Genomic DNA, 23,030 nt, shown 5'->3' with positions numbered 1-23,030 from the left:
CATTTGAATGTATTCAATAAGTATTTAAATAAATAAAAAAAACACTCCACGACTGAGCAGAAATTAATTAATATTATTTATTGTTCTATTTATTGCATGCACACTTTCATACAGCAGACAGCAAATTAAAATCATAAAAATAAAATCTTACAAGTATGGGCTACACTCCCACTACTATGTACAAACGTATCTTTCATTTAAAATATTTTTTATTCCATAAATATCTCTATTTCGTCTTGTGGTACATACCTTTGCATGCTTGGCCATTTCAATAGACAGAATAGACAGAATTCTATCCTATAAAACTATACCATTTTATTATGATAATCAAAGCATGATGATCTTTCTTTTGAGAATATAAATAAATCTTCTAGGAGCAACTAAACAGTAGAAAGACATTAGTAAAATCAAACACCCCCATAAATACAGTAAGTGCTGGATGACCCCTTTTTGCATCCAATTCTCTCTGACAGTAGCATTGCATTGTGTTAGAGACATTCTGTCTGTATGGGTAAAAGCGGATGCAGGGACTGAAAAGTCTGATCTTTTGAAACAATTTAGAAAGCCACATTAACAACGGCTTTCGGCTTTTATCTGAAAAAACTAAACTAAAACAAGAACAGAACATTTCTGTATCATCAAGTAGCCGAGAGCACAAAACATTCTCTCTAAGATGAAAAGTTTCACTTGGTGTGAGGCATTGCACATTTTCCCGTAGCATGTATAATGGTAGACGTGGCCAGGAGGAGCCATTCGTGGAGCTTTGGTATACATTTGATGCCTGCAGTAGTAGAGGCCCCATTTCAGAGGCAGGGGGCGGCCCCATACATACATACTAGTGCAAAAAAAGCCAAGGCGTCGACTTCTTTTACTGTCCCCTGTTGCATTTTTCCAAGCTATTTAAGCTATACATCCTGTCAGCTCTTAAGCAGGACAGTAATGAGTGTGCTAGGGGAGAACAATGAAGGCAGCAGCATCTTCAGACAGGAGTGGTGGAGAGAAAGCCAATGCCGGCCTGATCCCTTAAAGTGCGCCTCAAAGGCTGATGCCGGTCACGCTGGAGTCAGGAAGGAAGGCAGTGATGGCCCGATAGCCCTGCGCCCTTCGAATCATCTCTCGGATCTCGCAGTTAAGCTCAGTGAGTCGGTTGCATATCTCAGACAGGTCTTGTTTGGAGCCGACCAGGGCAAAGGTTCCTGTCTGACCCAGAGTTTGGTGCCGGAAATAGATGTTGAGCAGAGTCTGGATCTCATTCTCGGAGCTGCTGCCGAAGATGTCACTTGGCCACATTTTCCTGAAAGATGTCATTAGAAAAGTTATTATTTATTTCAAATAATTAAAGAGCAAAGTACTGCATATAACTCCAAATGCATTCATTTTCACTTCATCTCACTTTTAATGCGACAGTTCACCTAAAAATGAAAATTCTGTCATGATTTACTCACCCTCATGTTGTTCAAAACCTGTATGCATTTCCTTCTTCTGGGAAACATAAAATAAGATATTTTGAGGAATGTTGGTAACCGTACCATTTCGGTTCACACAGACTTCCATTGTATTTTTTTGCGCGTACAATGGAATTTAATGGTGATCCAAAACTGTTTGGTTACTAGCATTCTTCAAAATATGTTGTGTGTGTGTGGTCTGCAGAAAGATATGCAAACAGGTTTGGAATGACATGAGGGTGAGTAAACGATGACGGAATTATTTGATTTGATTTTTTTGGTGGTTCCATTATAGAACAATAAGTTGTAGCCATTTCTCCCGATGGGAAGTTTACCTGCATTCCTGTATGTAACGGATGGCTCTAGAGAACTGGTTGGTTTTCAGGCTCTCTAGAATGGCCTGTACAGCAGCCTCAGAGGAGCTGTAGGGGGATTCAGCGGTGGGATCTCTCTGTTCGGCTGCTGTCTCACTGGCCACTGAGGCTGCTGCTGCCCGCAGGTTACTCCTCAACTCACTCAACTCTCTGGACATATTCTGCAGCTAGAATGGACAGCAATTACACATAAATGACAATCAAATTTACTCTCTTGTGAGAAATAAAACTACTTTTGAACCCTTCCAAAAAGATACAGTGGCGATACCATAGTACAGTGATGATATCAGAAAGTAAAGAATGATTACTATATTCATGTATGATGGCATTTATATAGTACGCCAACAAAGTTCAAAGTATATTGGTATTAACATTGTACATGTCCAAAAAAACAACAATGCTAATTGGTACCTAATTAGTAACTCGTAAAACCATTATAAACAAACACAATGAGCAAATATTGCTATTTTAAGGAGCCCCACACATGATATGCAAAAAAATAAAAAAAATAAAGTTAAAAAAATACAGTTACTGAGGCCAGGAGGTTTTTTTCCCACCATTTATTAGTTAGTACCCGCATTTTATTGACTTGTTTCCTCATTTTAATTATCTCATGGAGACATTAAACTAATTTGTTTAGTAATTTAGTTAAATAGTTAAATCTTGGCCATATTGTACTTATTTATTCCCTCCTTTTACTAACAGTTTGCGCCTTGTGCCTTTTGGCGTTAAAAAAAATACTGTCAGGGTTTACTAAAAATATTATGCTCTCGCTAATTTGCCCTGTTTAGTAAATCTGGCCCTTAGTTTCTTAGTTTTGGACACAAGTTTACAAAAACAAGGGAACAAATTAGCACAATGTGGCCACGACTGAACTAAAACAAGCAAATTAATGAAGCCGTGGGAACAAATTCTTAATTTGTGGCCACAAGATTTCTCCATTTCATGTACGGGGCTCCATACTATTTCATAAAGATTTGCAAGCTAGACTTTTCAGATGAGAAGACACTGATATCCACATACCTCTGGTATAGAGTTTATAGCATGAACTTGGCCGATCAATTTACAGTAAGACTGAAAAAGCAGCAGCAGTTGAAAGTGGAGTTTGTATAGTCTTTGACAAAGCTCCAGTTGCTGTGAACAAACATACATAAATAGAATAAATACCAAAATTTGGTTTAAGATGACTCGTAAGTTTCTTGGGATATAAGAAAGAACTACAGAACAGTTCTAGCATAGAAGACGAAACAAATCATTAACAAGGATAGAAGCTTGTTAATGTTAGCAAAACAGCATTTTCATTTTAAAAATATGAGACCTATGAAATAAATCTGATATGCTTTATAATATTTGGGAGTGCTCGTATAATATGGGTATTTGGAAGAAGGGAAAAAGAACATGTGACGTTAACAAAAAAAAGATTTTGTTAAACTTACTGCAAGAGATTCCATTTGCTATAAAGCAGGCATTGCAAGACAAAAGGTGAGAAGTGAGAAGGAAGAGAAGTATTGAATATACAGTAGTGTGAAAACATGCAGCCCAGTGGCACTGGCAATATAAAGCATGAGCAAACAACGGCTCCAACATGCATGAGCAGAAAAAGTTCATGGACAAGCAGAGAAAGAAAAAAGGGCTCACAACTATGTCCTCTTATTTTTATTTTTGCATGGGGACTGTGCTGGGTGACAAAACAAGATGCCAATTATTCACAAATCCTAAATGCCTTTTTTATTGAGAGCTTAGTGTTTTAACTGGTCGTTTTTTGTGGCTCTTGAAGGGTTGAAAACAGTGGCCGGTTGCATAAACTGCTTAGACTAGTCTTAAAAGTTAAAGTTAGTCATCTCATTTTTTTTAATCTTCCAGACTGTTCCTATCTTTTTAAGGTCAGTTACAGAAAAAGGTAGATTGGTCTAACTGGAAAAGTGAGACTGATTACTCTTGTCTAACTGCTACTTGGTCAGACTAGTTCTTAAGACACAGTCTTAGCATAGTGCTGGCTAAGTTATTCCAACTGGTCCCTGGTCTATAAAGTCAGGGAAAAAACCTTTTCAGGGTTTTTGCAAACTTCATCAATGCCCAGCAGAGAATAACCCCCAAATCAAACATAAGAATAAGGGGCGTTGTTGTGAAGTAACACAGCTAGCATTTGAAACAGGCGTAAAGTTAAAGTGCAGACAGATAGAAAAGAGATGTCACTCACAGAGCTATCACAGAACAATCGAAACGCAGAAAATATAAGAAGGACATTGAAATGGCATCTGAAACATTTGATTCAACTAATCTCACTCATATCTCAGGACACAATGGACATTACAGTGGCATCAATCAGTAGACAATGCAACCACACTAAAACATTCACATAGAGTATTACTGTATATTTGCTTTAGGAAATAAAGACAGAAGGCATGCAATATTTGTGGTACACTGGCACTGCAGTTTTAGGGTTGTGTCAGCTTTAGACAGCTGAACTGTTAGTTAAAGTTCTAGTTTGAACTTAAATAATAGTGAAATTCCAATATGATTATTATTTTTGGAATGGCAGACAATCTAACTGTTATGATATTGAAAAGGCAGAGTTTCATACCTTCTCCTCTGTTTCAGCGGGCTGATAGGTGATCACTCCATCTCCAGTGCATTTGGGGAAGCTGGCCTTGCAGTTGCGCAGCCACTGGAACAAGTTGAAAGGAACAAGCTATAGCATTTTTTTTAAAGCATCTACAAAGATAATCATATAGATATTGCTTATATTTGTATATATAATCTTATAAACTACCGCTCAAGAGTTTGGGGGTCAGTAAGATTGTTTTTAAGAAACGAGTACTTTTATTTAAGCATTCTTTATTTTAGAATGATTTCTGAAGGATCATGTGACACTGAAGCCTGGTGTCATGATGCTGAAAATTCAGCTTTTTGCCATCACAGAAATAAATTACATTATTATATATTAAAATATATTATTTTTTAACTCTTATAATTTTACAATATTATTGTTTTACTGTATTTTTGATCAAATCATTGCAGCCTTGGTGAGCATGAGATACTTATTTTAAACATTAAAACAACATTGCATTTTACAATTTAGAAATTGTATTTACTGAAAAAGCTAGAAAATGACTAAAATATTGCTTTTGTAAAATAATGCTTGATTGAACATACTGATATGACTCCCTCCTTTTTGTTGTTGTAGGTCTCTAGATACTCCTGCAGCTCTAGCACACTGAACTTCATCTTCTCCAAGAGTCCATAAGACACAATCTGAAACACACATTTAAGAGATACATTTTGTAATAAGTGCTTTACAAAATGACATGCACACATATACAAATTGTGGGTGAAAGTGTACAAAACACTAAGGCTGGCACTTAATTGATTTATATTCTGGATATAGCATGCACATACATATATAAACGAGAAACTCACAGTGTCTGCATCGACAAACAATGTGGGACATTCAGAGCAGGATGTCAGCATCTGAGACGACCTTACAAACTTCGCTCCAATTCCACGAAGGCCATCGCCAAGGTAACCAGCAGCGTCACATGTCAAGGTGCAGAACTTGGTCTGTATACTCTGGAGGTCAGAAACAACATATCCTGTTTAATCAGCCCCACACCAGCATGTTGTCAGCATCAAACAACTACAATCAAAGACGCTGCATGTCTTCTAAAACTTTGGCACTACTTAGTTGTCAGCTTTGTGTGATGAACCAAAGAAAATCCAAGTTAATTAAAAAAAAAAATCTAGTTTTTTTAATTTTTTAAAATCAAAAACGTGTTTGTTGTTTTTTTGTCTGTGCGGTATGAACTGGCCTTATGGGTTACCTGAAAAAGTGAAGAGAAGACTTGGAAGGTGTAAACTGCACAGGAACCATCCGAGTCAGCCACCAACTGGTTGAGATGATTGCGCCAAGCCTCCTCTGCATCATCGCACACAGTCGGCTGGAAGGCGGCCAGGATGGCAGAGAAAAATGGAGAAGGCGGAGGGGAGGAACGGGACTCTAGCAACAACTCTTCCTTCTCCTCCTCTGTCTGTGCCATAGAGCTGAGCTGGTCTCCAAACCCACTGGAGGAAGTGAATTATGTGGTTAGTTTGACTTTTCCAGACTTTTCTGCCAAGAATGAAACAGATTTATGCACGTTGAGAGTTTGAACCTCACATACAGTACCTGGGTACACGGCTTATCTCATCAATAAAGCAGTTGTCTTCACTTTGGGGTGTGTCCCCTGTTAGGATGTCAGAACAACTACAGGTAGGCGGCGACTCACAAATGCAGAGCGAGATATCGTTCTCATTAACAATGGCTTCCTCTTCTTCAGCTGAATCCTCAGCCTAGTTTGGGACAGGAAGTAAGAAAATCTTAGTAAGTATAAAGCATTTATGGCCAATGCAAATGCATTACAGATTAGTTACAGAAAAAAAGCTGTGGCAACAAAAGATATTATTTCATAAATATAAATATTATTATGTAAAGATCAGATTATGTGGCTAACTTTCTAAGTCTGAGCAGTAAGATGAAATATGGTGATCTTGGCCAAAATACAGAAGTCAATAATAAAAATAAAAAAAACAGATACAAAAAAAAAAAAAAAATGATTAAAAACAACAACATAATTTTACAGATAGATTTCACTGACCTTTCAAAACTAAAACTCTTCATGCCGAGAATCGGTTCTCTTTTTAGTGTTTTTTAATTTCATTTAAAAAAATGTTTCTCAATAATGTCAGATTCAGATATATTAAGAGACCTTTAAAAATAAGGACCAACACCTGATTGGTCTGGTCTCATGTTTATGGCCACAGGCAATGGGTACACTCTCTTTATTTGCACCCCTAGCATTTAGCATGTGAGTGATGTTACAGCCTTGCCACCCACTGAGAAGCCATACACATTGCCCTAGTGGCTCATCCAGAGCCTCTCTCTGAGACTGTGGTAGGCAGTGGTAGGCCTCAGAGACGAAAAGCAGTTAGCGGAGAAATGGTTAGCAGATAGAAACAGGGAGCTTTTGAAGAGCAAGAAGTACATGCAACTCTATGCTGCTTTGCACATTAATCTAATGCCCCATTCAAAAAAAAAAAAAGCCTGCAATCGAAAAACAGTATCAGCCAACTACTACCTAAAATCAATTAATGCTAAAAGCAGAGCCAGACAGATAAAGCAAGCACAGAAAGATATTATTATTTTTCAGCCATGTTAATGGAAAAACTCTAGGACAGTATGGTATGAGTAAGAATGTGTCTGCCCCCAAAGGTCAGCCATTTTGAAGCTCTTATTCACCCGATGGTTTGAGCCCTCGGCTAGTGAGATCTCAAAGCTGGGCGTTGGGGTGGAAAGAGGAATTGGGTCAGCTTGAGTGTTGTCAAAGGAGATAGGCGGGGAGTTCATGGGGTTTAGTTCCTCAGTAGGAGAAAAGCTGACATTCTGAAATGAGAAATAGAGTTTATTTAGACATTATAGTACAGTGGCCGAGAGAGGTCAATGCGCTGCAACTGAAGGAAACGCATGCAAATAGAAAAAACACCAGCAAATTAAGAAAACATCTTCATCAGTTTGACAACACATGTGCTGCAAATACTCACGACGCAACCAAATACAGAAACACGCTGCAAATAGCACGGAAATGTTTCAAAGGGAGCCCAACAAGTGATGAACCTGGCTGGGACCGCTTATTGTTCAGTGTCTACTTTTCAGTGGTGATGTCAATGACCTGAGTTTATTTTAACATCCTGATCGTATATGCATTGTGAGTATTTCAGTGTGTTTCTGTATTTGGTTGCGTCGTGAGTATTTCAGTGCGTTTCTGTATTTGGTTGTGTGAAGTGAGTATTTGCAGCACGTGTTGTCAAACTGATGAAGATGTTTTCTTAATTTGTTTGTGTTTTTTTCTATTTGCATATGTTTTCTTCAGTTGCAGTGCATTGAGTTCTCTCGGACACCGTATTATAGACATAAAATGGACAAAATCCTATGGATAAAATCCTCCCTACATTATTTTCCACTGAATATCCTGTTGGCACAAAATGGATGTTGCGATAGTATTTTCTTTCCTATTGTGACATATATCTGAGTGAAATAGCCTCTGAGACAAGAACAAATGGGGTGGGACTTAATTTTGTCCATCGGGAATTGATGGGATCATTGCAGTTGGTTAATGCTGTGATCTTATGTGAGTGACAGGTTCTCCCACCCTTGTGCCGATGAACACAACACCAGAAAAGAGATATTGTTGCAAGATTTTAAATTCATGCTGACTTTAAGCTAGAAAATGCATGTCATGCTTTGTCATCAACTTTAAACAATTAATCTGAATGCAAAACTATGTAAGAAAACCAAATTCAACATTACTAGCTGTGAGGCTGAGAGGATCTGGCTGGCTGTGAGAGACTCTTCCTCAGAAGACTCGTCAGAATCATCATGGACGATTGGAAACAGGCTTGGTGAACTTCCTGAGAGCTGGCTGTCCTCCTCCATTGGGTGGGCTTCAGCCTGGTCCAGACTGTCAATGGAACGCCTCCGCGCACCCCAGTTAAAGCTGTCAACTGTCTCACCCTGTCAGAGAAAGAGTGGGAGAAATAAAGAGTCCTCTGAATGGGTATTATTGTGCAAAACCATATTTCAAAATGGACAGTCATAGGCTACAGCATGCTCTATATGTGAAGGTGCTCAGTCAGTGAGTTTGTTATATAAGGACCTCTCTCTCTCTCTCTCTCTCTCCATATATCCATATATATAAAGGATTAAAACAGTAGTGAAACAGCAATACAGGAACACATTTGTGTTCTAGTAAAGTAATAAAGTGCCTGAAGGACATTTCATTTGGAAGAGGCTCAAGTTATCACTGCAACCACATGCCTTGACATCAGAGTCAAGAGTCAACATTTGCATTCCTACACAGATCCAGTTCAGCAGTTGGCAGCTCGCTTAAACACTGAACGTAAATGCAAAAAGTTAGGAGTATACTTTCACTGCACAGTCATTTTAATTACTTTCTTTTATAATCATACTTGACTAATACAAAAGGTTTTTGATACTGTTACATCTAAGTTTGGAATGAAAATATGATGGCTTCATGAACAGCCATGAAATAAAACTCTTCAAATTTATAAGGCTGAATCTGCCCTTTTAAGTGTTTCTGCGGCATTGCAGCCTCAGCAAACTTTTAGAATGACCTCAATGCACTGACTCTAATGATTTCATAAGACAGCCAAGCTGTTAAAATGCAGACATGTTGAAATCTAATAAAAACTGCATAAGGGGTGACAAAACATTTTTAGACGTTACCCACCAGTTAATTCTTAAAGTTTCTCACATACACTATCGTTCAAAAGTTTGGGGTCAGTAACATTTGTTTCATAAAAAAAAAAGGCTCATGCTCACCAAGGCTGCACTTATTTGATCAAAAATACAGCAAAACCAGTAATATTGTGAAATATTATTACAATTTAAAATAACTGTTTTCTGTTTTAATTTTTTTTTCAAGTAATTTATTCCTGTGATGAATTTTCAGCATCACAGTCACATGATCCTTCAGAAATCATTCTAATATGCTGATTTGCTGCTCAAGAAACATTTCTTATTATTATCAATGTTATCAATTAAACTGTGATGCATTTTTTTTTATTATTAATAGAAAATTCAAAAGAACAGCATTTATTTCAAACAGAAATCTTTTGTAACATTATAAATGTCTTCATGGTCACTTTTGATCATATTTATGTATCCTTGCTGAATAAAAGTATTAACTGATACTAATTTGACATTGTGAGTTAACGGGTATATTATGAATGTACTGTATAAAAAAAAAAGGGTAACCCAAATAGGACTTACTGACCACAAACTTTTTAACAGTAGTGTATTGTAAAGAAATAATTCATAAAAAATTAAATAAATAAATAATTCTGTGGGAACTTTTGCACATTTCATAGATGAGGAAATGGTCAAGATCATTTATGTTTTTGTAACGTTACACAACATTAAGTTTCCAGGCAGTATTATGGACATGCATCATAATATGGTCTTGTCCTACTGCACACAGCACAACACTGGAGGATTCCTGGGCTTACCTGCATCTCCTTGATGGCACAGACATAAACAAGGAGAGGAGATTGTATTACAAAGAGTTAAAGAAAGTTACAGTTGTATTGAGCAAACAGCACAATAGTTTATCTCTGACTAACGCTTTTCAAAAGTTTAATGCATAGCATTGCTTTCCCCAAAGATCCACTTTACTGCAGTGAAAAACAAAGTTCAACCCAAGTAATTTGGAAGTCAAAAGTCTTCACAAGCAAGAGGGATCAGATCGTTTTGGTTTTGATTTTTTTAAATATGTTCTCACCTCTCCATCTTCCAGTTCAACGTCCAGGAAGTCAAAGTCCCTGAATACACGAAACTGCTGTTCTGAAGTGGTGTCATCCATGTTTTCTGTGTCCCGTGTGCCGTCCTCAGAGGACACCAGACTGGGCTGGTGCTCAATTAGGTCCAGTTCCCCACAGGATGAGAAAATCACCTGTAGGAAGTGCTTCAGTATGATTTCCCAAATAACACGGTGACATTGATACAATGTTGAGTTTTGATCCAAACCATCATTTTGGTTGAGATTGACATTTCAATTTTTAAAGTGTGTTGGATCAGCATTTTAATTTTTATTAAAGCCAACAGCACACATGAGCGGAGACATTGGACATAGCATTGAACTAACACTGATTTGTAGTTGATGACCACAAGAACATGCAGGTATGTATCTCTGCAGAACACTAGTGGGTGTTTTTTAATTAGTGGGGCTTTTTCAAATCACGATGGGCATTTTCAACCACTTTACCCGATTTGCTCTAATCCACTGGGGGCTTGGTTTAGGGCTGGCCTTCATGATTTTAGCAAGTCTAGTGAAAAATAGTTTGTAAATGGTAAATTGTAAATTGTAAATAGTATAGTTTGAAAATGCGCACTAATGTGCATTTCTCAGTAGTTTAACTGATGCTTTCTCATTAGAGAGAAAACACAGTTGCATCCTATACAGAATGTTTGTCTTGTTTGTTGAACCACCTGACATACATGACTTCTCTGGGTTTCAAACAATAGTGCATCTATCTTATTATTTATCTGTTCCTTTGTTTTGCTTGCTTGTTATTTTCTTTTGATTTATTGTTACTGAATCTAATGAAATACATTAATTCATCACTACATAACGTTGATTCAATGACATTAGCATTGATTTTTTGTGGGAATCTCAGCATTGTTTTAACTTTAATTGAGGGTGCAAGAGTGATATTGAACCAACATCACTTCAAAACGTAGATTCATTGACATTATCATTGATATTTTGGTTGAAATCTCAAAATTGTTACAACATTAATTGTGGGTGCAAAAGTGATTTTAAACCAACATCACTGTGTAACATTAATTCAATGCACCTAGCATTGCCGCATCAACATTGACTCAACATTGTTTCAATGATTGTTTGCGATCTGGGTTCTGACATATTTTCTAACATTTAATACTGGGTGGATAACATTTATGTCACTTACAGATGGGTTTTTGGTGAGTCCAACTTCTTGGCCACACAAGGTTAATACATTCACCAACTTCTCACGAGTCCGCTTCTAAATTGGGAGATAAATTACACCCAAAAAATAATACATTAAAAATAATGAACATAATAAATAAATTAAATTAAATTAAAAATAAATACAATTACATTTAAACAAATAAAATAAAATAATGAATAAAACATTAAAATATAGGGAGTATACAAATGCAAAAGTATTTATGCACTGTTCTTCAGCAAACATCAGTAATTCAATGAGCGTATCTGTGAGTGCTCACCTGTGAGGACTGGGGTCGTTTCCAGCTGACAGGCACCAGCACGTGGTTGTTTTGATAAGAGCCCGAAGATGTAGAGGAGGTACTGCGTGTCACGGCATCCCCTCCTCCGTTCTTCCCATCTTGCCTCGGGGAACCGTGAAGCTCGTCATAGCGCCGACCAATCACCGGTGTCTAAAACACACACAAACGCACCATTTAAGCCCAGAGATTTCACGTCTGCTCTTTTCTTTTCATATCATAATCTTGTGGCCTCGGCCCAAGAGTCTTTATTTCAGCGCGCTCCTTTTGATAACTTCAATTTGCTTCAGATCCCCACCAACAATTCAGAACCTGCTGGAAAAAGTGGATGTCTTTTCTCAATGGTCCTGCTCCTCTGTGTCTCGTTGAGGAGTTTTAGAAAAAGAGAACTTCAATAAAGCAAGCCAAACAAAGCTTGTGAGAATGTCAGGATTTCCCTTATTGAATTCACCTGCCCTTAATTCCTGTGTGAAATCCTTTCAGCTGGGATGGGATCGAGCTTGTTTTGAGTTCCCCGTCAGAACTGAGTTTTTTTTTCTACTGTCTCGCCCACTTGCAAGAGGCTTAATGTGTCCCAGAGGTATTTGACAGAGGGCAGAGGAGTCTGCTTTAAGACTTTGGAAGGGCTGTCCAGCCCTCGCCGCTCTGGATGCAAAACGCCACAGCCGGAGTGACATCATTTCCTGGAATTCATGCATTACACAAATAGCTCCCTGTTTGGTTCCCACACTTTAATGAGACCAGGTCGTTGATATTTCCATCAAGTTTCGAACAGAAGACCGAACCTTCAGAGTATGCATTAAAACAAATGTTACCGTAAAATAACATTAAAGGAGAAAACTAATACAAAGGAGAAACAACATAAAAAACTGCACAGCTCCACCTTGGAAAATGTGGACAAACCCAGAGAGGATGCCAGTATTTGGTGGTTTGCTGGCATGACTCACTTTTACAACCTATATACCAACTCTCACCTCACTAACTTAACGTACATCACCACTCAAAAGAACACCTTTCGAATTCTTTATAATAAATTATAAAATTAATAACATTTAATAATAAGAATACTATTTAATGTTTTGAGATTCCCTGTATTGTACAGCGCTTTGAGTGCGTGAGCAATTAAAAGCGCTATATAAATTGAAATAATAATAATGATAATTACTATTAAATAACTATTATTATTATTTTTATTATTATTATTATTAGTAGTTTTATTATTATGACTATTATTATTATTATTATTATAAGACTATGAAATAACAGAACTATGAAAGGAAATTATATTGTGATGAAATGTTCAAAAATATTTTTAGCTCCTTCAAAGTCACCACCCTTTTCCTAGAATCCAGTCCTGCACAACCAACCTTATGAGGTGCATCTTGGGATGGTTTATAAACAGTATTTAAATAGTTTACATGCATGCTAGGTACTTTTTGGTTGCTACAAAACTAATTTCAAGCTTTGAAGGATAAGTCTTAGGGTTTTACTGATCATGAGACAAATTAATTCAGCCAAACTTTTGACTTGTACTGTTTAATGACAATAAAGAAGGACATGTCATACCTCTGAAATGTCAAAGTGAAAGTCAAGGGTCTTTCCAGGCAGGGCTTTGGAGGGCGTGTCCCACACACGCCTGACATCCACAGTGGATGCGTTACTCAGCGGGGACGAAGGCGAAACCAGACTAGCCGAGCGGGAGACCACCAGCTTTAATATGTTCAAGGCTTCCTTCCAGTGTGCAGTCTAAAGTCACAGAAACAAACACAAAACAGCTAAGTTATTCCTTAAGGACAAAACATGCTCACCTCACAAAGAATTACATACAGTCAATCCATCTTCACGAGCAGTAGCCGTCTCTTCTTCTGCCGAGATAAACACACGAGCCCGGTGAGAGCAGCAGAAGTTCAGAGGAGCGTCTTTGCTGTGAGGCCACACTGAAGGCCTCAGTAATGTGGAAAGCAGCCAATAGGACTGACTGTTTATAGACTGCTGCTGGGTGTGCCTTTGGATTTATAGCCCTGGCACAAGGTTGTGTTTTTTTTTCTCTCTATTTTTTTTTTTCTCCCTCCGAATGAAGGGTTGAGAGATGGAAAACCAGTGGTTTTAGCAAGGATGTAAGACCGCTTAAAGTTTTACAGTAGAAACGCTATAAAACACTATTATGCAATAAGTAAATTTATTTAGACTAGATGATATGAACCAGTTAAATGTAATCATTGAGACTAATTTTAGAAGCACCCACAATAAATATTTGATTCTCAGAGAACACACAAACTGCTCAAATGCACTGTTGTTAGTTTGAAGTAAAACTATTAAAATTGTTTTCATTTATTGAAATAAATATCAAAAAGTCAAATATAAATATTAGCTGAATAAACTTAAATGTAAAAAGTAAAAATAATAATAATAAAAAAAAAATAATAATAATAATAATAATAAATAAAAAAAAAAAAAAATATATATATATATATATATATATATATATATATATATATATATATATATATATAAATGATGCCTTGGCAACTAACTGAAATTGAAAAAAAAAAACTGAAATAGATATAAATTAAAGCTAAACAGACAAACAAAATTACATAACAAAATTAGTAAAATACATAGAAAATAAAAGCTATAGTATTAATCAATAAAAACAATAGTATTTTTCTATAATTGTACATAATATAACACTACATTGTAGGTGAATAAAAGCATCTACCAAATGACTAAATTGTATAATACATTTTAAGTTACGGAAAAAACTCCATAAGTAAATTGTATATGTTATAAATTATGTATTGTGTATGAGGTGTCCCACCTGAACAAACTTCTCTATGGTTGTTAGAACCTCCATGTTGAAGAGTTTGGCTTGAATACCACTCAGGTCCATGTGACTCAGTAGACTGTAGATGATTTGCAGAAGAGTTTGTTGCATGCTGGGTAATCCTTTCTCCAGCAACTGTTTACAAAACATAAAGTATTAGAAAGTAAAGTTTCCCTAAATGCAAAGAATGTACATGTCCACATTCCTTCAAATTCTTGTCTTATCATAACAAGATGGACATTGTTTTTTTCCTTAAAATTGCAAAAGTTGTATGATTAACTTTTATTTGCTTCCTACCTCCGACATGTAAGTAACCATGCTGAGTGTGCTGTCGCTGAAGGCTTCATGTAGGTAGCGGCACACCACATTGACCCAGGAGAAGCAGTCTCGGGTATAAGAGTGTGTTTTATACAGTGTCATCACATGGGCAAGGTTGGACAGCTTGGAGTTCTTTTCCTCAAGGCAAATCTGTCAATCAAAATGAGTGATTTTCAGCAAACAAATATGCTGTAGATTCTGATTCTGAAGTATAAAAATATAGTTATAGTGTGGTTTAAGGTCAGAGTAACAGGAACAGACCTGGGAAATTCTCTCAGCCACGTCCTTACAGAATTGAGTAGGTGAATCAAAGTTTAACACAAGATGGGGGATGAGGCAGAGCACATTCAATGGGAAACCTGAAGGGTAATAGCAGATTTGCTTTCATAATCCCACTTAACATGAACATTGGTGGATTAACAGAAAATTATTTTAGAATGATAAATTTTTCTGGCAGTGTAACAAAAGGTCTACCTATGGCTTGGGAGGTGTCCACCACTGGTAGCCGTGAGACGGGTGTGAGCTGGCTGAAAAGCTCCAAGGTAAGTTCTGTAGTGTTCGCAGAGGTGAAGCCCTTCAGAAGCAACTGCTGAAGCCCAGAGAACTCCTTCCATTTGAGCTGGATCTGGATCTTCTCCAGCTTTTCTTTGTATTCCTGCTTATCTAACGAAATGTGGCCTAGCAGCTTCCCTAGCAACCTGAGGGACATGTGGTACTCAAACTCAAAGTCTGACTCCATGAGTGACACCACTGCCCAAAAGATGGTGGCTAGCAGGTTGCGAGGATGGTTGGCGTTGGCTGGGTCGGTGGAGACCACGTTGTCCCTGGAGGAGGATGAGGACAGGGATTGGAGCTTGGAGAAATTGCTCTGGTGATGGTGGATGCGGTCTAGCGTGGCACTCCGGGGAACCTCAGAGGAACGCTCAACCTCGCCAAAGCGCTTGGGTACGGAGTAGCTACGCTGGTGGCGTATTCGCTCAGAAGTCATGCCTGATCCTGGAATCAGGTCCAGCTGACTGGTGCTCTTACGGTTTAGCGTTAACTTGCCACTGGATGGAAGATCTGGTGAAGATGCCCTGCAGGAACATACACTTATCACCACAAAGCATCTTGGACTTTTGATGTTGAAGTTAGAGTCTATAAAGCTAACTGTATCATATTTATAAAGCCTCTAAATTCTAAATATGATCAAAGCTTTGCTGAAAAAATGGTTGAATCCAGGTAAATATCTTCTGTCATCTGATTGATAGTTTATACAGTGCTATGCATAAGTTTAGACACCCATGCTAAAGTTGACTAAAAAGAGGAATAAAAAATCATCTTTTGGAAATTGAACTTAATGCCTTAATTAAAAAAATTAGGAAAAATCCAACCTTTAAGGACACCAATTTTCATTGTGAATGAATAATGTATCGTAAATAAATAAATGTTCTTCCTTAAAATACAGGGTGCATAAGTCTGGACACCCCTATGTTAAATTCCCATAGAGGCAGGCAGATTTTTATTTTTAAAGGCCAGTTACTTCATGGATCCAGGATACTGTGCATCCTGATAAAGTTCCCTTGGCCTTTGGAATTAAAATAGCCCCACATCATCACATAGCCTTCACCATACCTAGAGATTGGCATGGTTTTATTTCAGTTAGCCTAATAGCTGGTTTGATTTGCATTGAGAGATGATCTTATGGAAAGTACGCCATGCCAATCTCTAGGTATGGTGAAGGCTATGTGATGATGTGGGGCTATTTTAATTCCAAAGGCCAAGGGAACTTTATCAGGATGCAACTTAAGTAACTGGCCTTTAAAAATAAAAATCTGCCTGCCTCTATGGGAATTTAACATAGGGGTGTCCAAACTTATGCACCCTGTATTTTAAGGAAGAACATTTATTTATTTACGATACATTATTCATTCACAAAGAAAATTGGTGTCCTTAAAGGTTGGATTTTTCCTAATTTTTTTAATTAAGGCATTAAGTTCAATTTCCAAAAGATGATTTTTTATTCCTCTTTTTAATCAACTTTAGCATGGGTGTCTAAACTTATGCATAGCACTGTATATTTTTTTAACAATTACATTTTTTAGTATAAATGCAAAAACATACAGTTTCAGGTAATGGTACATGTTAGACGTTACACGTTGTTAGTAACATTTCAAGATGAACACTTTCTGGACTGAAATAACCTGGGTTTGCTTGATTATCCACATATCATTTTTTAGAAAAATCATGTTAAAATGTGAGTATCAATTATAATACATCAGGCTTTTGAGGAATGTTTATTTGTACATCTCTCAATCACAATTGTATTGCACTGCATCATATGTTTTACCCCCCACAATTAAAACTTTGCTTTGATCATAAAGCATTTTAATATTTTATTAAGACATAAAATTCAGAGATATATGACAACTGATATTTAAATCTCATGTATTTGCATTACAAGCTATCAAAACTTCAACTTATATTTTGGCAATATAAATGTCAGTAACTGTACCAAATTGCACATTTTTGCTCAGTTTGGGCCTCTGAATAAAATGTGGTGTTTTTCCTCATCAAGGGTGAGCTCCATATTCTCCTATATCATACTATATAAGCCATAAAGTCTGATTTATGAAATATGATACTCAACAAAAACACATATGCAAACAGTTTTTATTTTATTTTAGAATTTATTTTAGTGTCAGGTTTTGCAGGGTTAATGTTATACGGCAGGAACTTACCGTAGTATGACAAATAAGTCATTGTTCTTCAGGCACTCAGCTAGATTATCCACGACTGACTCAAGAGTAAGGAGAAGCTCCATCACATAACCCTGTGGAGAAGATGCATTTTGAGTTTATTCACTCACTGAATCCGTCAAAACTGTCATTAAGGAGCCCAAACCTCACCTGAACCTCCTCTCCGTGCTCCCCAACCACCTCCACCAATCGTGAAAGCAGGTCGGAGACGGCCAGCGCTGAGAGGGGCTGCCGCAGAGCTCTGAACACCTGGAAGGAACGTCCAGCGTAATGCCTGGAGGAGCTACAAAGAGCCATCTGCAGCGCCACTTCACTCAACTGCTGCTCAAGCCGAATGTCTACAAACATACAGAACATGTGACATGCAAACAGACATTCAGTAGTGGCCAACAGTGATGTCCGATGTGTGTTTTTAATGACCCTACAAGAATATGAGAAAAATATTTAATTTAAGGTATTTGTCTGATATAATCATTTGGCAAAAATGGCAAACTACGGCTACAAGTTTTATTTTACTATGCAAAAATGAATAAATTGTATAATTTCTTTGTATGACAGCCTGGCCAAAAATTACATCCACACAATTTGACATGAAAATATAATATCAGAAAAAAAAAGAAAAAAAAAATGTTTTACTCTTAGCACAATTTCACATTATGCTTACAAAATCTGTTCAAATTTGTAATAATATTTGAGTAAAGAGGTAAGATGTCAAATTTTCCTAGGCTGGACTTAACTTTTGGCCAGTACTGTACATTATAAATAGCAATAAAATGTCACAAGCTGCACCCAGGTAATGTAGTTGAACACTGGAATGACTAAAGACAAATGTGGCTTACCTGATTTGGACTCTTTGAACACAGACATCACATGTCGCAGGAAGTTGGTAAGCTGCTCTGTGCTTTTTGAGTGTTGATTCTTAGGAGTGATATCTTCATGGCTCCATAATGGCCCAAAAGGCCTAATAAAACATGCAAATATCCATTTAATCTCTTACATATTACACTATAAATTGTGTTCATGACAGGAAAAGCTACTTTCACCTTGCCAGCAGAGCCATATGTTTGATTACTACTTACTTACTTGCCACTAGATGGCGGACTAGGCTGCAATATGCTATTTCCCTGCGAACCAGCAAATGTGCTTTTGTTTCTTAAATAAAATTGTGGTGCATTAAAGATGAGCTTATAGTTTTCCTCAGTCAAAACTTAAGATGAACTAAATAATCAGACAGAACATTGCTGTTTGTAAAATATTTTAAACACATATGATATTAACCTTTTAGAGAGTATGTGAAAAATAGTTTGAAACAATATTAAAGTGAAAGAAAAGAAAAAAAGTTGTTTCCCCATCCTGTACATATAGACTTGTTCACACTATCAGCTCAAATCCAGTCTTGTTTCATGTCCAATTCAAAACTTTTCTCTGTTGACACCATAATTATAATCCCAATACTACCAGCTTGATGCAAGATTTTACTGCATAAGTAATTTGGTAGTTTGCAAGTAACATACAGATCCATGTGCAAATATCAGTGCTGCCAGTCTTAAAGATGGGATTTACAAAACAGTTTGGAGTCATCTGCAGTGTGAACATAGTCTGAAAGAACCCACACCAGCACCAACATCAGACGCCCGTTTAAACCGCACCACAACGAGAACCGCTCTGATGTAGACTGATGAAATACATGCAACATACAAGTCTGTAATATCCTGAGTGATGTCAGATGTAAGACGCGTCAGATGTGTCATTTCCTGAATCAGTTCCTGAACAGCTCTGGAATATTCACATGAAATGACCTTTCATTTTAGTTACAGTGAAGATAAACTGAAAAGAACTCAAGATTAACTTAACAATGAAGCTTTCACACTTAAAGGGCAGCCTGGATGCTATTTGGCCGCTGTTAAAATGTATTTAATAGTTAAACACTTTATTATATGGATTTCACCTATTGCAAGTACAATATAATAATAAAATATTACATCATTTATCTGCCTATCACACTACCATTCAAAAGTCAGTCATTTTTTTTATGTCTTTGAAAGGAGTCTCTAATGCTCACCAAGGCAGCATTTATTTGATCAAAAATACAGTAAAAACAGAAATATTGTGAAATATTATTACAATTTAAATAACTGTTCTGCATGTTAATATATTTTAAAGTATATTTTATTCCTGTGATCAAAGCTGGTTTTTCAGCATCATTACTCCAGTCTTCAGTGTAACATGATCCTTCAGAAATCATTCTAATATGCTGATTTGGTGCTCAAAGAAACATTTCTTATTATTATCAATGTTTTTTTGTTTTTTTTTGTGAAACCCATGATGCATTTTTTTCAGGATTCTTTGATAAATAGAAAGTTTAAAATAACAGTATTTATTTCAATTAGAAATTGTTTGTAACATTATACATTATCAATTTAAATACAACAAAAAGTACTGTCCTTGAACGGTAGTGTAAACATCACAACATTGATTTACCTAATTTACTAAATAATTCTAGGTTTGTATACCTGGTAGTGAGAAACTCAATGAGTTTGCTGCTCTTCTCATCATCTTCAGTGCTGCTTTCCATTTGCTCCACCTCTTCCTGGGCCAGATGAGGCAGGTTGGAGCTGCTGCCTCCGAGGCTCAGGCTGGACGAGGTAGAGGAGGAACTGAGGCCCGAATCTGGCACTGGAGATGCCTGGCCATTCCGCAGGAAGTCCACACCACCTGAACACCACACGTAGGGAGAGTAAAAAGGTTTGGAACGGAACAAGCTCTGAAGACGAACCTACATTTTAAGTGACTTTAGGCAAGTCAAACAAACAGGCTGATAACATTCCTAAATGAGCCAAATCACAGACATTAAAGAACAATACTTCTATCACTATGCTGTTATGACAGGGGCTGGTGACTGACATCTTATCAGCATCATATTGACTTTGCCTAGACATGCTTTAACAGCATGACAACAGTGAGACCACCCACTGGTGCAAACCAGTCTCCCCTGGGCCCGATAGATGGTCCCTTTGGGGCGAGAAGATAAAAATAGTGCATAGGAATGCTCTAATCAGACGTTTAGATGCTCTGTGTACATATAATTGTTTTTGGCCGCACTTCCAGAAGTTGCACAGATAAGAATTCTCACCCTCCACCCCTCTACAGGATTTCAACATGACCGCACTATGAAAGCTATGTGTCAAATACCAAAGCCAATGTGTAAGTGTTCATGCAAGGAGGGTGTGATAAACAGGATTCATGAAAACTTGCTAAATTTGTCTTGTTGACAGCAGAATTTCACAATATTTAATACAATGTAGAGCATTCATCATTTCAAGGTCTAACAGTTATAATAAATGTAATTGTATATAAAAAATGAATGCAACTACTTATTTGAACTTATCCAAGTTGTATGTACCATTTCTGATATATGGCTTTGTTTAGGCCTCTACAGCATATCTTAAACATGATCAATACTTTCCAGGAGTACTTTTTGTATACAAACTACTACATCTTCTGATGGTCACCATGATTTGCCAAGTAAAACATGTTCCTGGATCAACATATTTTGTTGTTCCCGGAACAACATTCCTGTCCAAAAATACTATCCCTACCCCTAAACCTAACCCTACCCATAAGTTATCCCTAAAATAAGATGGAAATCAGGTGAATAACACTGATGTAGAAGCACCTAACCCTGGTTGTAAGCCTGGTTGATTGGAATGTTGATCCAGGAACACGTTGCACTTGGTGAAATCACGTTCACTGTCTTCTGACCCCTGGCACTAATATCCAGGCTCTTCAAAATGTAGAATCATTTTTAAAGAGATAGTTCACCCAAAAATGAAAATTCTGTCAGTAATTACTCACCCTCATGTTGTTCCAACCCCGTAAGGCTTTCGTTCATCTTCGGAACACAAATGAAGATATTTTTGATGAAAACTGAGAGCTGGATCACTCCTTCATAGGCTTCTAGGTAATTTCATCTGCCGGCCAAGAAAAGTTAGTAAAGACATTGTTCAAGTGACTACAGTGGCTCAACCTTAAGTTTATCAAGCGACGAGAATACTTTTTGTGTGCAACCCCCCCCCAAAAAATAACGACTTTATTCAACTATTCATTTTCGTCTGTGTGGGCCTGAGTGAGTTCACGTAGTGTAACAGCGCAGTGCGTCTGGGTTGTACGTCACCACGTAGGCTCACTATTGGCCGATGCTGGTCATGTGTGTGATGCATGTGATGTACAACACAGAAGCGCTGCGCTGTTACACTACATGAATTCATTCAGGCCCACACAGAGTTATTTTTGTTTGTTTTTTGCGCACAAAAAGTATTCTCGTTACTTGATAAACTTGTGGTTGAGCCACTGTAGTCACTTGGACTATTTTAACGATGTCTTTACTAACTTTTCTGGGCCGGCAAGTTTCGATCCCTTAGAAGCCTATGAAGGAGTGATCCAGCTCTCAGATTTCATCAAAAATATCTTCATTTGTGTTCCGAAGATGAACGAAAGCCTTACGGGGTTGGAACAACATGAGGGTGAGTAATTACTGACAGAATTTTCATTTCTGAGTGAACTATCCCTTTAACACATTTTACAAAATGTAAGCCTGATTTTGATAAAGTAATGGTAAGAATAACTTTTATAATGTTACTGATATTTTAAAATGAATATGCCAAGGATTTAAATCAATCTTAAAACATATTTTTTTATATGTTGTTCAATATATATATTTTTTATTTTATTTATTAATAATATAATTATATGATTTATTTTTAAGATGGTTTTATCCTTGGTTGGCACTGACATTAAAACTTTGAGTACCACAAGGAAATAAATAAATAAATAAATAAATTCAAAGCAATATATTTTTTGTTCAATAAATGACCATACAGTCCTGATGTGTGAAATCTAATATATAAAAACAAATATTTAAAATACAATTTCCTGACATATTTTGAATGTTAAGTCTACTACCTGTGTAGAACTCAGGCTGGTAGATGGGTTTGAAGGTCAGGCTTTTGTTGCTGTTGGCATCTCGGGTGTTTAGCAGAACGGAGGCAATGAGGCTGAAATTGTTGTTGCAAGATAACGTGATGAGAAGGTGCAAGACGAGTCTCTTACAGTGTTCAAACACCTCAGGGCGATAGTGGTCCATACCTAAAAAAAAAAGAGCCATTCTCAAGGTTTACAAGGTTTACAGTACTTGCATTCATTCATTGTTGTTTAGGGCCATTTGGGGGGTTGTGGGTTAAGTGGGAATATCTGGTACTAGAATTTATTTTTTGTTTATTTTTTATTTCTTTGGGTTTTTCTTTTTTAGTCTGTCAACAACTAAATGTTATTTTGATTTGAAATTATTAATGTTCTCAAAACACCGGGATACAAATATTTCACATACTGTACTTCTAAAAAAGATAAGCTTGTTCCATCCTACATGCTACTGCTTTCACTGACAACATTGTTCTCATAGCAGGCCACATAGTTATAGTCATAAGACACATTCAG

The 23,030-nt window shown here is 37.0% G+C and overlaps 1 protein-coding gene across 5 annotated transcripts in view; it reads right to left on the bottom strand.

Annotated features, from left to right (window-relative positions):
- Positions 1-62: 62 nt before the first annotated feature.
- The window catches only part of frya (furry homolog a), a 72,539-nt gene continuing 49,571 nt past the window's right edge, over positions 63-23,030 (bottom strand). For 4 of the 5 annotated variants that reach the window (XM_084126976.1, XM_084126973.1, XM_084126974.1 and 1 more), the window contains exons 39-62: positions 22,500-22,682; positions 20,051-20,252; positions 18,377-18,498; positions 17,688-17,875; positions 17,520-17,611; positions 15,274-15,875; positions 15,061-15,158; positions 14,779-14,949; positions 14,476-14,616; positions 13,224-13,403; positions 11,640-11,810; positions 11,342-11,416; positions 10,153-10,323; positions 8,163-8,366; positions 7,095-7,238; positions 5,985-6,148; positions 5,641-5,881; positions 5,240-5,389; positions 4,976-5,074; positions 4,404-4,487; positions 3,256-3,273; positions 2,843-2,953; positions 1,781-1,986; positions 63-1,294 (exon numbers count right to left, since the gene is read on the bottom strand). In XM_084126976.1, coding sequence (XP_083983102.1) covers positions 1,036-1,294; positions 1,781-1,986; positions 2,843-2,953; positions 3,256-3,273; positions 4,404-4,487; positions 4,976-5,074; positions 5,240-5,389; positions 5,641-5,881; positions 5,985-6,148; positions 7,095-7,238; positions 8,163-8,366; positions 10,153-10,323; positions 11,342-11,416; positions 11,640-11,810; positions 13,224-13,403; positions 14,476-14,616; positions 14,779-14,949; positions 15,061-15,158; positions 15,274-15,875; positions 17,520-17,611; positions 17,688-17,875; positions 18,377-18,498; positions 20,051-20,252; positions 22,500-22,682 — 4,076 coding nt within the window. In that variant the 3' untranslated portion in view covers positions 63-1,035. The remainder of the gene's footprint in view (positions 1,295-1,780; positions 1,987-2,842; positions 2,954-3,255; positions 3,274-4,403; positions 4,488-4,975; positions 5,075-5,239; positions 5,390-5,640; positions 5,882-5,984; positions 6,149-7,094; positions 7,239-8,162; positions 8,367-10,152; positions 10,324-11,341; positions 11,417-11,639; positions 11,811-13,223; positions 13,404-14,475; positions 14,617-14,778; positions 14,950-15,060; positions 15,159-15,273; positions 15,876-17,519; positions 17,612-17,687; positions 17,876-18,376; positions 18,499-20,050; positions 20,253-22,499; positions 22,683-23,030) is intronic. The other variant, XM_084126977.1, reaches the window with a different exon arrangement.

The sequence above is a fragment of the Abramis brama genome (assembly GCF_963993115.1).
Source record: "Abramis brama genome assembly, chromosome: 10".
Taxonomy (NCBI): Eukaryota; Metazoa; Chordata; class Actinopteri; order Cypriniformes; family Leuciscidae; genus Abramis; species Abramis brama.
Note: the sequence above shows the minus strand (reverse complement) of the source record. Positions and strands in the feature narration are given on the sequence as shown.